Below are 12,500 nucleotides of genomic sequence, written 5' to 3' on the forward strand. Positions count from 1 at the left end.
ACACAAATGTACTACACAGTTACACAAACACAATAATGTACTACACATTTAACACAAACACAATAATGTACTACACAGTTACACAAACACACAAATGTACTACACATTTAACACAAACACCGTTGGGACTTTTACACACTATTTACTACAGTATTTGACCATAGAGACAGATGTAAGATGTGTAAAGTTCAAACTGTCCTGAACACCAAACCACACAAACGGACAGAATCACACTATTAACTGTATAAACGTTACCTTTCTCAGCCGGTTCTGCCATGTTCACGTGCACGTGTGTGTTTGTTTGTTTGTTTGTTTGTTACGTTTTACGCAGACGCACAACGCTCAAAACACGGCGTGTCAACAGCAACGTCACGTGCGAAGTCACATGACTTTTTTTTTAGCCTGAATCAGCACTGAATCTCTGAATGGCTGAGCTCTGATTTGCTGATCTCTGATTGGCTGAACTCTGATTTGCTGATCTCTGATTGGCTGAACTCCGATTTGCTGATCTCTGATTGGCTGATCTCTTCACTGTGATTAGATCACTTAAATATCGCTTCAAAGATGAAACACTTTAGTTGTGAGTGTCGGATCCAGTCGGATTTGTTTCAGCGAATATTAGACTTTTTATCTGTTTAATGAGTCTGATCGAATATTATTAGTTATATACACAATCATACACAAGTAGGACATTCAGTCTAGTGCGTTTTACTGCTGTCCTTATTATAAACAACACAATAGAAATAATAGAAGTGATAAATGAGATTATAGGGAGAAAAGAAAAGAAATAAAATATAGAAAAATATAGCAAATAAAAAAGTGATGTGTTAATATGAATGAAATGAATATATTTTTGTTTCCAAAGTGCAAAATGTTTGTGTAAATAAATGTTTGTGTACGTAAATGTGTATATAAATGTAAATGTGTATATAAATGTGTATATAAATGTAAATGTGTATATAAATGTGTATATAAATGTAAATGTGTATATAAATGTGTATATAAATGTAAATGTGTATATAAATGTGTATATAAATGTGTATATAAATGTAAATGTGTATATAAATGTAAATGTGTATATAAATGTAAATGTGTATATAAATGTGTATATAAATGTAAATGTGTATATAAATGTAAATGTGTATGTAAATGTGTATATAAATGTAAATGTGTATATAAATGTGTATATAAATGTAAATGTGTATATAAATGTGTATATAAATGTGTATATAAATGTAAATGTGTATATAAATGTGTATATAAATATAAATGTGTATATAAATGTGTATATAAATGTAAATGTGTATATAAATGTGTATATAAATGTGTATATAAATGTAAATGTGTATATAAATGTGTATATAAATGTAAATGTGTATATAAATGTGTATATAAATGTGTATATAAATGTAAATGTGTATATAAATGTAAATGTGTATATAAATGTGTATATAAATATAAATGTGTATATAAATGTGTATATAAATGTAAATGTGTATATAAATGTGTATATAAATGTAAATGTGTATATAAATGTAAATGTGTATATAAATGTAAATGTGTATATAAATGTGTATATAAATGTAAATGTGTATATAAATGTGTATATAAATGTGTATATAAATGTAAATGTGTATATAAATGTGTATATAAATGTGTATATAAATGTAAATGTGTATATAAATGTAAATGTGTATATAAATGTGTATACAGCGCTCTCAAGTTTGGAAGACAAGCAAGCGTGACATCAAACGGCGGGGGGGACAATAATGGGGGAGTTTTTGTGTTTGGTAAGGATATAATATATAATATAACTAATATAATATTAGTTTATTCATTCATTCTCTACCGCTTTATCCAAACTTCTCGGGTCACGGGGAGCCTGTGCCTATCTCAGGCGTCATCGGGCATCGAGGCAGGATACACCCTGGACGGAGTGCCAACCCATCACAGGGCACACACACACTCTCATTCACTCACACACTCAGGACAATTTTCCAGAGATGCCAATTAACCTACCATGCATGTCTTGGGACTGGGGGAGGAAACCGGAGTACCCGGAGGAAACCCCCGAGGCACGGGGAGAACATGCAAACTCCGCACACACAGGCGGAGGCGGGAATCGAACCCCGACCCTGGAGGTGTGAGGCGAACGTGCTACCCACTAAGCCACCCCAATATTAATTTAAGTTGTATTTATTAATTTGTGTGTGTGTGTGTGTGTGAGAGAGAGAGAGAGAGAGAGAGAGAGAGAGAGAGAGAGAGAGAGAGAGAGAGAGAGAGAGAGAGAGAGAGAGAGAGAGAGAGAGAGAGAGAGAGAGAGAGAGAGAGAGAGAGAGGGCTGGCCCCTGTCGCGGGAGGGGGTGTGTAGTGGGGGATTAGTGTAGAGATTATGACTGGTGGTGTTTATTGGAAGTGTTTGTTGCCTTTTTGGACCCCTTTATCATGTGTAATGTTGCTCCCATATAAAACAGCCATTTTTAGTTTCATGATTGTTTCTTTTTGAGGTTTTGTTCAAAACGACCATCGCTGATGAATGTTTTTTTTTTTCATTGGTTGTTGTGTTAAATCTTACCCAGATACAATAGTGCTGCTTTCTGATTGGCTGTTGTGTAGCCTCTTTTTGATTGGCTGATAAGTGTCAGGCTCGACTAAGCGGTGCGGACTGATACATTTTGGGTGCTGCGGCTTATTAAATATATGATACATAGTCGGTTTTTCTGTGTTAAAAAAACCCAAATGAGGGACTGTCAAGTTAATGTGTGACACTTTATTATGTGTCATTAGCCCGAAATATAGTGCTATAGATTAGCAGTAAATACCCTGTAGGACCTTCAGCATTCTATACATGAGACCTGTTTGAATTATGTGTATAAAATGGCTCTTATACCCTAAATAGTGCCCCGTATGTCCATTTGAGATTTCAACACAAGTTAAAATCATCTAATCTTTTCCCTCTCTTTGTGTGTGTGTGTGTGTGTGTGTGTGTGTGTGTGTGTGTGTGTGAAATCAAATCAAATCAAATTTTATTTGTCACATACACATACATACAGGGTACGACATGCAGTGAAATGTGTGTGTGTGTGTGTGTGTGTGTGTGTGTGTGTAGTACTGTTAGTGGTAAAGAAGCGGATTAATTTGTCCACATTGACACCATCAGAAATTCTCCTTCTGTAATTGCTAAAAAAAGATCCAGTGTCTGTTTGTGAAATGCAAATCATTTGACTTTTGAGTGAAGGTCACAGTGACATCAGACTGAAGGTGATGAGATAAAGAAATGATGATGAAGGTATTGTGTAATCCACAGTCTAATCCTGTTCCACTATGAAACAGCTAACTCAGCTCACACAGATCAATGTGTCAGCGTTTGAGACGGCGTACAGACTCGGAGACGGCGTACAGACTCAGAGACGGCGTACAGACTCGGAGACGGCGTACAGACTCGGAGACGGCGTACAGACTCGGAGACGGCGTACAGACTCGGAGACGGCGTACAGACTCGGAGACGGCGTACAGACTCTGAGACGGCGTACAGACTCGGAGACGGCGTACAGACTCGGAGACGGCGTACAGACTCGGAGACGGCGTACAGACTCGGAGACGGCGTACAGACTCGGAGACGGCGTACAGACTCTGAGACGGCGTACAGACTCTGAGATGGCGTACAGACTCTGAAGCTCTCTGTGTGTCTGAATCTCAGCTTCTACTCCAGCAGTCCTGAAGATGTCCAGTTTCTCCTGACGTGGTGTAGAACTGAGCTACATGATATAACTATGAACACACCGAGGGTCTGAGCCAAAGGCACTGTGTGTGTCTGAGTTAACGTTCAGTTTACAGAAGCACTGAACACAATCCCACTGAACACAATCCCACTGAACTTAATCCCTAATGGACAAAGCAGAGGCAGAGAGAAACATCCTCCTGCTTTCCAGCCAGTGCACAAGTTTCCATTTCTGTGTACACACTCAGAGCAACAGTGTTAATTACACCTTACGTTTAGATACGTCTAAAAACTATTTACACTGTTTACTGTGCTTTAAACACCTTCTGTAGATTCTCTTGGTTTTAAACATCTGTAAGTTAATGAATGGAATAAAAATAAGCCCAAAAAACTGTACGTTGTATGAATAACTTCAATATTCATCCATTCATTTAAAAACCCTGGAGGTGTGAGGTGAACGTGATAACCACTAAGCCACCGTGCCTCCTTTTATTAAATATATTACAGAAATAAACAGGTTATATAGAAATGACTGAACAATACAATAAGTGAAAATGATTTTTTTTATATCAAAATAATTTCAAACTTTACAGTGATCTGTGTGTGTATGTGTGTGTGTGTGTGTGTGTCATATCCATGGTGTATATATTAAATCTGAGTATTTCCCACAATCCCCTAGTCTAGCACCAGCTCAGGATTCTGGGAAGTCATAAGACAGTGCACACGATTGGACAGTTCAGGTCCGATACGCCGCTCTTTAGCCCCGCCTCTCACAGTGAGATCAGCCAATAATCCACACCGCTCTTCTTCTGACGCTGCGCTCTCATATGCCTGAAAGAGAGAGAGAGAGTGTTCACCCTTCACCACACACCACACCATATAAACACCAACACGTATAAAGGACGATATAATAGTGTTACCTGCATAAGGAGTTTGGGGGAGGGGTAGGCAGTTTTTACTGCTGTCGCCATGGCGATGCTGACCCTGTTGAGTTGCTGTATCTGTCGTGTCCACACCTGAGCAAGGCCCCGCCCACTACGCTCAACACGCACGCCCCCTGCCCACAATCCGTCCACACAGAAACCCAGATCAGTAACGTCCTGCTGTGTTCTGAACACACACACATCATAATCACACAGCGCTCAAACAACATGGTACATAATAGTGCATACGTGTCTGAGAGAGAGACACAGAGAGACACAGCAAGAGAGACACAGAGAGAGACACAGAGAGAGAGAGACACAGCGAGAGAGACACAGCGAGAGAGACACAGCGAGAGAGAGACACAGCGAGAGAGAGAGACACAGAGAGAGACAGAGAGAGACACAGAGAGAAACACAGAGAGAGACACAGAGAGAGACACAGAGAGAGAGAGAGACACAGAGAGAGAGAGACACAGCGAGAGAGACACAGAGAGAGAGACACAGCGAGAGAGACAGAGAGAGACAGAGAGAGACACAGAGAGAGAGAGACACAGCGAGAGAGACACAGAGAGAGACACAGAGAGACACACAGAGAGACACAGAGAGAGACACAGCGAGAGAGACAGAGAGGGACACAGAGAGAAACACAGAGAGAGACACAAAGAGAGACACAGAGAGTGACACAGAGAGAGAGACAGAGAGAAAGTCAAAGAGAGACACAGAGAGAAACAAAAAGAGAGACACAGAGAGAAACAAAAAGAGAGACACAGAGAGAGAGTGAGAGAGAGAGAGAGAGAGAGAGAGAGAGAGAGAGAGAGAGACACAAAGAGAGACACAGAGAGAGACACAGAGAGAGACAGAGAGAGAGACTGAGAGAGACACAGAGAGAGATACTGACCTAAAGGGGCGTTTAGATAAGGCCTTGGTAACAGCACACACATGATTAGTGACTTCCTGCCAGCTAAACAGGAAGTGGACTGTCACATTCTTGTAGATCTCCAGGTACACCAGCACCTAAACATCACGTAAACACACACTGACATCATATCGTGACTTGCTCTAATCCCGTCTCCGTGTCCCATCTCTCTAAGTGCCCTATAATATCCTTACTGTTTAAGGGTGAAGCTCACAATTCAACTGGAGGAACAGGAGCTAAGATTATTAGCTCCTTTAACCGCTCTCTGATTTGCCAAACTGCTAGCTGGCTAACTAGCTACAGTAAAGCTAGCACACAACAGTAGGTTAACTTTCAGCCATTATAACTAGCTTGTCTTCCAAATAACTAGATGGCTTTATGGTGCAGCTGGTTTAATAATCTACAAACTCCCCGGTTTGCCAATTAGCTGCTGAAGTGAGATGATCCACTAAAACTATGTATAAATATAGCATGTGATCAGGATGTGGTAGATTTATGAGCATGCTAACACAAAGGGTTAAAGAATGTCCCGGTTACTGATTATTGACCAATGAAGGTATAACAGGACATAACAGGTGAGAGTTAAGTGACAGCAGGAAGTGACCTCTGACCTCCTCAAGCTCTATGTTATGGAGCCCAAGTTGAGAACGTGGACACGCCTCATCATCTTCATCATCATCATCATCACAATGCGAGCCTCCACTGCATGCACACACACACAGCATTGTTTAACTGTACATTCTAGGATGTCATAAGTGAAGTGTGTGTGTGTGTGTGTGTGTGTGTGTGTGTGTGTGTGTGTGTGTGTGTGTGTGTGTGTGCGTGTGTGTGTGTGTGTGTGTGTGTGTACCGTTGAAAGTACTGTCCCCTGGTCACCAGCAGTGAAACGACTGTCCCTTTGTTTCTGTTCAGATACTCACACAGTGGCTGAAACAGAGACTCCGCCTCTTCACAACCACCGATTAGCGCCTATGAAGCACAAGAAGAAACATTACTATGACAGTTACAGAGCTGATCTTTAGGGGCAGTTTGATGTCCTCGTATCCTTATTCATGTCTAGTTACGTGACGTCTCACACTCAAAAGATTTCGTTGCACACTCACTGATGTCTCAGCTAACACACATGAAATCTCACAGAGTTACTGCCTACGGTTACAACTTCCACATTCGCTAACATGCTAACAGCTGGTGTGACGAGGCAGGGTAACGGAGCTGGGGTAAAAAGAGTTAGAACAGGAAGTGACTGAGGGATTGTGTTATTATAGTAATAACAGCCTGTGTGTAGGAATGTTCAGCTCTTACCTGTTTGATGGACATCATCATGTCTACAAACTCCATCTGAGTGACAACCATCAGCACCTGATCTTCCTCAACCACCCCACCATCTTCATCCTCACTCTGCACATACACACACACCGCCTCAGATCACTAGTTGTGTTGTAGTTGTGTTGTAGTTATGGTACGTTGTGCTATTATGTGTTACAGGTGTGTTACAGGTGTGTTACAGTGTGTTACAGGTGTGTTACAGGTGTGTCACAGGTGTGTTACAGTGTGTTACAGTGTGTTACAGGTGTGTTACAGTGTGTTACAGTGTGTTACAGGTGTGTTACAGGTGTGTTACAGGTGTGTTACAGTGTTACAGTGTGTTACAGGTGTGTTACAGGTGTGTTACAGTGTGTTACAGGTGTGTTACAGGTGTGTTACAGTGTGTTACAGGTGTGTTACAGTGTGTTACAGTGTGTTACAGGTGTGTTACAGTGTGTTACAGTGTGTTACAGGTGTGTTACAGGTGTGTTACAGTGTGTTACAGGTGTGTTACAGTGTGTTACAGGTGTGTTACAGTGTGTTACAGTGTGTTACAGGTGTGTTACAGGTGTGTTACAGGTGTGTTACAGTGTGTTACAGGTGTGTTACAGTGTGTTACAGTGTTACAGTGTGTTACAGGTGTGTTACAGGTGTGTTACAGTGTGTTACAGTGTGTTACAGGTGTGTTACAGGTGTGTTACAGGTGTGTTACAGTGTGTTACAGGTGTGTTACAGGTGTGTTACAGTGTGTTACAGGTGTGTTACAGGTGTGTTACAGTGTGTTAGTGTGTTACAGGTGTGTCACAGGTGTGTTACAGTGTGTTACAGGTGTGTTACAGGTGTGTTACAGTGTGTTACAGGTGTGTCACAGGTGTGTTACAGTGTGTTACAGGTGTGTTACAGGTGTGTTACAGTGTGTTACAGGTGTGTTACAGTGTGTTACAGTGTGTTACAGGTGTGTTACAGGTGTGTTACAGGTGTGTCACAGGTGTGTTACAGTGTGTTACAGTGTGTTACAGTGTGTACTGCAGTAGTAGTAGCTGTAGTGTTACACAGACAGAGGGATTTACATGAGGAAGTTTTCTGCCCCAGCTGATGGAGTGTGTGAGGTTGTGCTCTTCTATTCGGCTCCTCCACTCCAGACCAGCCAGCGTACTCAACAACACGTCACACCCAGAGTCCTGCAGCAACACTACACACACACACACACACACACACACACACACACACACACACACACACACACACACACACACACACGGCTGCTTATGACAATAAAGGGGGCGGAGCTTCAGTTCTGTTTATCAGCTCCAGCCAACAACACAGAACACAGGGTTGTATATATAAACTGTAGGTCTAAACAAAGTTTTGGCACCCCTCTAATCTAAGATGACCTTAACAAACCACCCCAGGGTCATGTCTGCTCCTTTTACTTTATACCTGACCATGTTCATGATGATGAAGCTAATGATGATGAAGAGTACCTGGGTGGATGTTAACAGTGACGGTGTTCAAATACTCCTCAGGTTTTAGTCTTTTTACTCTTTCAGCTGCCTCCTTCTTCCTCTCTCTCTCCTCTCTGTTCTCCTCCTTCTTCCTCTCTCTCTCCTCTCTCTTCTCCTCCTTCTTCCTCTCTCTCTCCTCTCTCTTCTCCTCCTTCTTCCTCTCTCTCTCCTCTCTCTTCTCCTCCTTCTTCCTCTCTCTTTCCTCTCTCTTCTCCTCCTGTCTTTCTCTCTCCTCTCTCTTCTCCTGTCTGTTCTCCACAAGGAGGTTTGTTTTCCTCCTCTCCCCGGGTCTGGAGCTCAGGACACAGGGAGCAGAAGGAGGCTCAGGGTCCGAGTCCGAGTCTGAGATGTCCCAGGTGTGAGCTCTGTTTAACCCCGACATTGTGGCACTAATCACTGTGCTCCCCACTGCGCATGCGTAATAAGAAGCACCCTTTTAGCGTTAACGTAAAATGACGCATCATTTAAAGGGACCAAACACTGCAGTAATCCTTGATTTATTTATATATTTATTTTAAATGTTGCTGATAGCGCCTCCTACTGGACTGGAGGAACTTAAAAGCCTCTAATGTTCCTGTTTCAACCTGTTTTAAAGGTTTATTCATTTAAACTGTTCTAATATTGAGTCTAAAATATATTTAGTGAAATTAAACACCTGACATTTTTACCTGTGCATGTCCGGGATTTATTACAGTAATACAGTCTTTATGACACAGCAGTGTTCCTTCAACAACTGTACATTTATCTGTTTGTAAATTATTATTATTATTATTATTATTATTATTATTATTATTATTATTATTATTATTATTATTATTATTATTTATGTAGTTGTTTATTTATTATTCTTGTTGTTGTTATATTTGTTTGTTTGTTTGTTTGTTTGTTTGTTTTTGTTTGTTTGTTTGTTTGTTTGTTTTTATTGTTGTTGTTGTTAATTTTTTTATTTATTATTATATATAATTTTTTTTAATTTATATATTTTTTTTCACTGTTGTTGTGCTTGACTATGAATCAGTAAAATAAAACACATGATGAACAGCAGGGGTCAGTAGAAACTCTACAATACAACCACATTGTAAGGGCGAGTAAGAAACTGGTCCGGAATTAACCAATCACGCGCTGTGTGATCGATTACGTCACGTGTCTGCGGAAGTCATGGAGGCAACTGGAGGTAAGATTAAAGTTTCAGACATTTTAGTGAAAACGTGCAGCAGTAAATGTCCCAGTGCAGCAGGGGGACGTCAGGGCTTGTGTTATAAACTGCCTCATAAACTGCCTCATAAACTGCCTCCTGCTCAACAACACTTTCACATCTGAATTAAATCAGAAGGAAACACTGTTGTGATTAAAGGGATTCATACAGAAATATTAATATATAAACTTAATGACCAAATCTCTGATTAAACTCTGTAACGTTTCCAGTTCTGTAGAAGTTTTTTATAAATTTAAACATGATAACAAACAAGGTTCAGATTTCTGTCTCTTATATAAAAACAAGGCCAGAAGCAATGACAAAGTCCAGGAAGAAGAAAGTGACCATAATATAACCCTAAAAGAGCTTTTAGTAAATTAAAAGATAATAAATCCCCAGACAACGACGTCCTTACTGGAGAATTTTATAAGACATTTCAAGGTTACATACTGTAATTGTTATTGTTTTTCAGGAGGCTATAAATAATGTTAAACTCCCATGAACAGTGTGTCAGCATTTAATTACACTGATCCTGAAACCTAAAGATCACTTACTACTAGAGATCACTTACTACTAGATCACTTACTACCAGATCACTTACTACTAGAGATCACTTACTACTAGAGATCACTTACTACTAGAGATCACTTACTACTAGATCACTTACTACCAGATCACTTACTACTAGAGATCACTTACTACTAGAGATCACTTACTACCAGATCACTTACTACCAGATCACTTACTACTAGAGATCACTTACTACCAGATCACTTACTACCAGATCACTTACTACTAGAGATCACTTACTACTAGATCACTTACTACTAGATCATTTACTACTAGATCACTTACTACTAGATCACTTACTACTAGATCACTTACTACTAGAGATCACTTACTACTAGAGATCACTTACTACTAGATCACTTACTACTAGATCACTTACTACTAGATCACTTACTACTAGAGATCACTTACTACTAGAGATCACTTACTACTAGAGATCACACTGTAGTGTGTGTAAAAGTGTTACACTCTGTAGTGTGTGTGAAAGTGTTACACTCTGTAGTGTGTGTAAAAGTGTTACACTCTGTAGTGTGTGTGTGTGTGAAAGTGTTACACTCTGTAGTGTGTGTGTGAAAGTGTTACACTCTGTAGTGTGTGTGAAAGTGTTACACTCTGTAGTGTGTGTGAAAGTGTTACACTCTGTAGTGTGTGTAAAAGTGTTACACTCTGTAGTGTGTGTGTGTGAAAGTGTTACACTCTGTAGTGTGTGTGTGTGAAAGTGTTACACTCTGTAGTGTGTGTGTGAAAGTGTTACACTCTGTAGTGTGTGTGTGAAAGTGTTACACTCTCGTCATGGTTGTGTGTGTGAAAGTGTTACACTCTGTAGTGTGTGTGTGAAAGTGTTACACTCTGTGTGTGTGTGAAAGTGTTACACTCTGTAGTGTGTGTAAAAGTGTTACACTCTGTAGTGTGTGTGTGTGAAAGTGTTACACTCTGTAGTGTGTGTGTGTGAAAGTGTTACACTCTGTAGTGTGTGTGTGAAAGTGTTACACTCTGTAGTGTGTGTGTGAAAGTGTTACACTCTGTAGTGTGTGTGTGAAAGTGCACAAGTTATATTGACAACATGTTTGACACATAACTAAGTTAGCTTGTTTAAGGCAAACAGATGTAGTCATGATATTTAAAGGCTTGTTAAAATCTCGGTTAAAGATATCATTTGCTTTCTACAAATTGATTATGGATGTTGAGACTTTTAAGTCTCCTGATTGTATTTATTTAAAAATTGTAATAATTTTTCTGGTAAATTAAAGAGATGTTAAGTCTCTCTCTCTCATTCTCTCTCTCTCTTTAATTCTCTCTCTCTCTCTCTCTCTCTCTCTCTCTCTCTCTCTCTCTCTCTCTCTCTCTCTCTCTGTCTCTCTGTCTCTCTTTCTCTGACTCTCTCAGACAGAGGGAATCTGGAGAAGGTGCACCATGTGGTATTGGTTCTGTCCGGTAAAGGGGGGGTTGGGAAGAGCACCATCACGACAGAGTTAGCACTCGCTCTGTTACAAGCAGGGAAGAAGGTAAAAAAAGAAAAGAAAAAAGGGGAAGGTAGAAAAAGTAAGGGGAAGTATTTTGAGGTAAAGTGTGTGTGTGTGTGTGTGTGTGTGTGTGTGTGTGTGTGTGTGTGTGTGTGTGTGTGTGTGTGTGCTCACCTGTGCAGGTGGGGGTGTTGGATGTGGACCTGTGTGGGCCGAGTATCCCCCGCATGCTTGGTGTGAGTAAGCATGAGGTCCATCAGTGTGACGCTGGATGGGTCCCAGTGTGTGTGGACCGTCTGTCCCTCATGTCCATTGCCTTCCTTCTGGACGACCCTGATGATGCTATCGTCTGGAGAGGACCCAAAAAGTCCGGTCTGTCCTCTGATCTTTCACTTTGTTTACATGTCCAGTGTGTGATCTCTCTAAGCTGTGATTGGCCTATATGAGTTTCTACTCTCCTCTCTCATTGGTTAATGTCTGTTTATCTCTCAGCTCTGATTGGTCAGTTTGTGAGTGATGTGGCATGGGGAGAACTGGACGTGTTGCTGGTGGACACACCCCCTGGAACATCAGATGAACACTTGGCCATCCTGGAGAACCTGAAAAAACATAGAGTGGATGGAGCCATACTGGTGACCACACCACAGGTAAACACACACAAACATATAAATTTACATTTACAGCATGTGACAGCAAGAGCTTAAATCTCTAACACTGACTACATTAATGTTGCTCACTAGGTCACATACTTAAGATACCATGAGTTTAAAACTTTTGTTCGAAGTTACAATTTTTCAGTAATCCAGTCTAGAAATGACAAGAGACTGAACGATTACCTGGGCAGTCTGTGTGGACAAAAATGGCCGAATCCTTCTAATGTCGTAGAGAAGAAACCGACATGA

The 12,500-nt window shown here is 40.6% G+C and overlaps 3 protein-coding genes across 3 annotated transcripts in view; 1 reads left to right on the forward strand and 2 right to left on the reverse strand.

Moving 5' to 3' along the window:
- mfsd1l (major facilitator superfamily domain containing 1-like) overlaps positions 1–390 on the reverse strand; it is a 14,047-nt gene extending 13,657 nt beyond the window's left edge. Inside the window, exon 1 of the mRNA XM_047810706.1 lies at positions 256–390. Within this exon, the coding sequence (XP_047666662.1) occupies positions 256–277 (22 nt within the window). The 5' untranslated portion in view covers positions 278–390. The remainder of the gene's footprint in view (positions 1–255) is intronic.
- A 3,875-nt stretch (positions 391–4,265) lies between these two features.
- Positions 4,266–8,887, reverse strand: LOC113649715 (probable crossover junction endonuclease EME2). The gene is made up of 8 exons (XM_027157638.2): positions 8,350–8,887; positions 7,936–8,057; positions 6,863–6,958; positions 6,411–6,529; positions 6,172–6,262; positions 5,543–5,658; positions 4,642–4,831; positions 4,266–4,552 (listed from the first exon to the last, which is right to left on the reverse strand). The coding sequence occupies exons 1-8, from the start codon at positions 8,750–8,752 to the stop codon at positions 4,397–4,399; spliced, it is 1,293 nt and encodes a 430-aa protein (XP_027013439.2). The 5' UTR covers positions 8,753–8,887; the 3' UTR covers positions 4,266–4,396.
- Positions 8,888–9,422: 535 nt separating this feature from the next.
- Positions 9,423–12,500, forward strand: part of nubp2 (nucleotide binding protein 2 (MinD homolog, E. coli)) — a 5,732-nt gene continuing 2,654 nt past the window's right edge. Inside the window, exons 1-4 of the mRNA XM_027157824.2 lie at positions 9,423–9,544; positions 11,522–11,640; positions 11,781–11,970; positions 12,091–12,245. Of these exons, the coding sequence (XP_027013625.1) occupies positions 9,529–9,544; positions 11,522–11,640; positions 11,781–11,970; positions 12,091–12,245 (480 nt within the window). The 5' untranslated portion in view covers positions 9,423–9,528. The remainder of the gene's footprint in view (positions 9,545–11,521; positions 11,641–11,780; positions 11,971–12,090; positions 12,246–12,500) is intronic.

The sequence above is a fragment of the Tachysurus fulvidraco genome, chromosome 3, assembly GCF_022655615.1.
Source record: "Tachysurus fulvidraco isolate hzauxx_2018 chromosome 3, HZAU_PFXX_2.0, whole genome shotgun sequence".
NCBI lineage: Eukaryota > Metazoa > Chordata > Actinopteri > Siluriformes > Bagridae > Tachysurus > Tachysurus fulvidraco.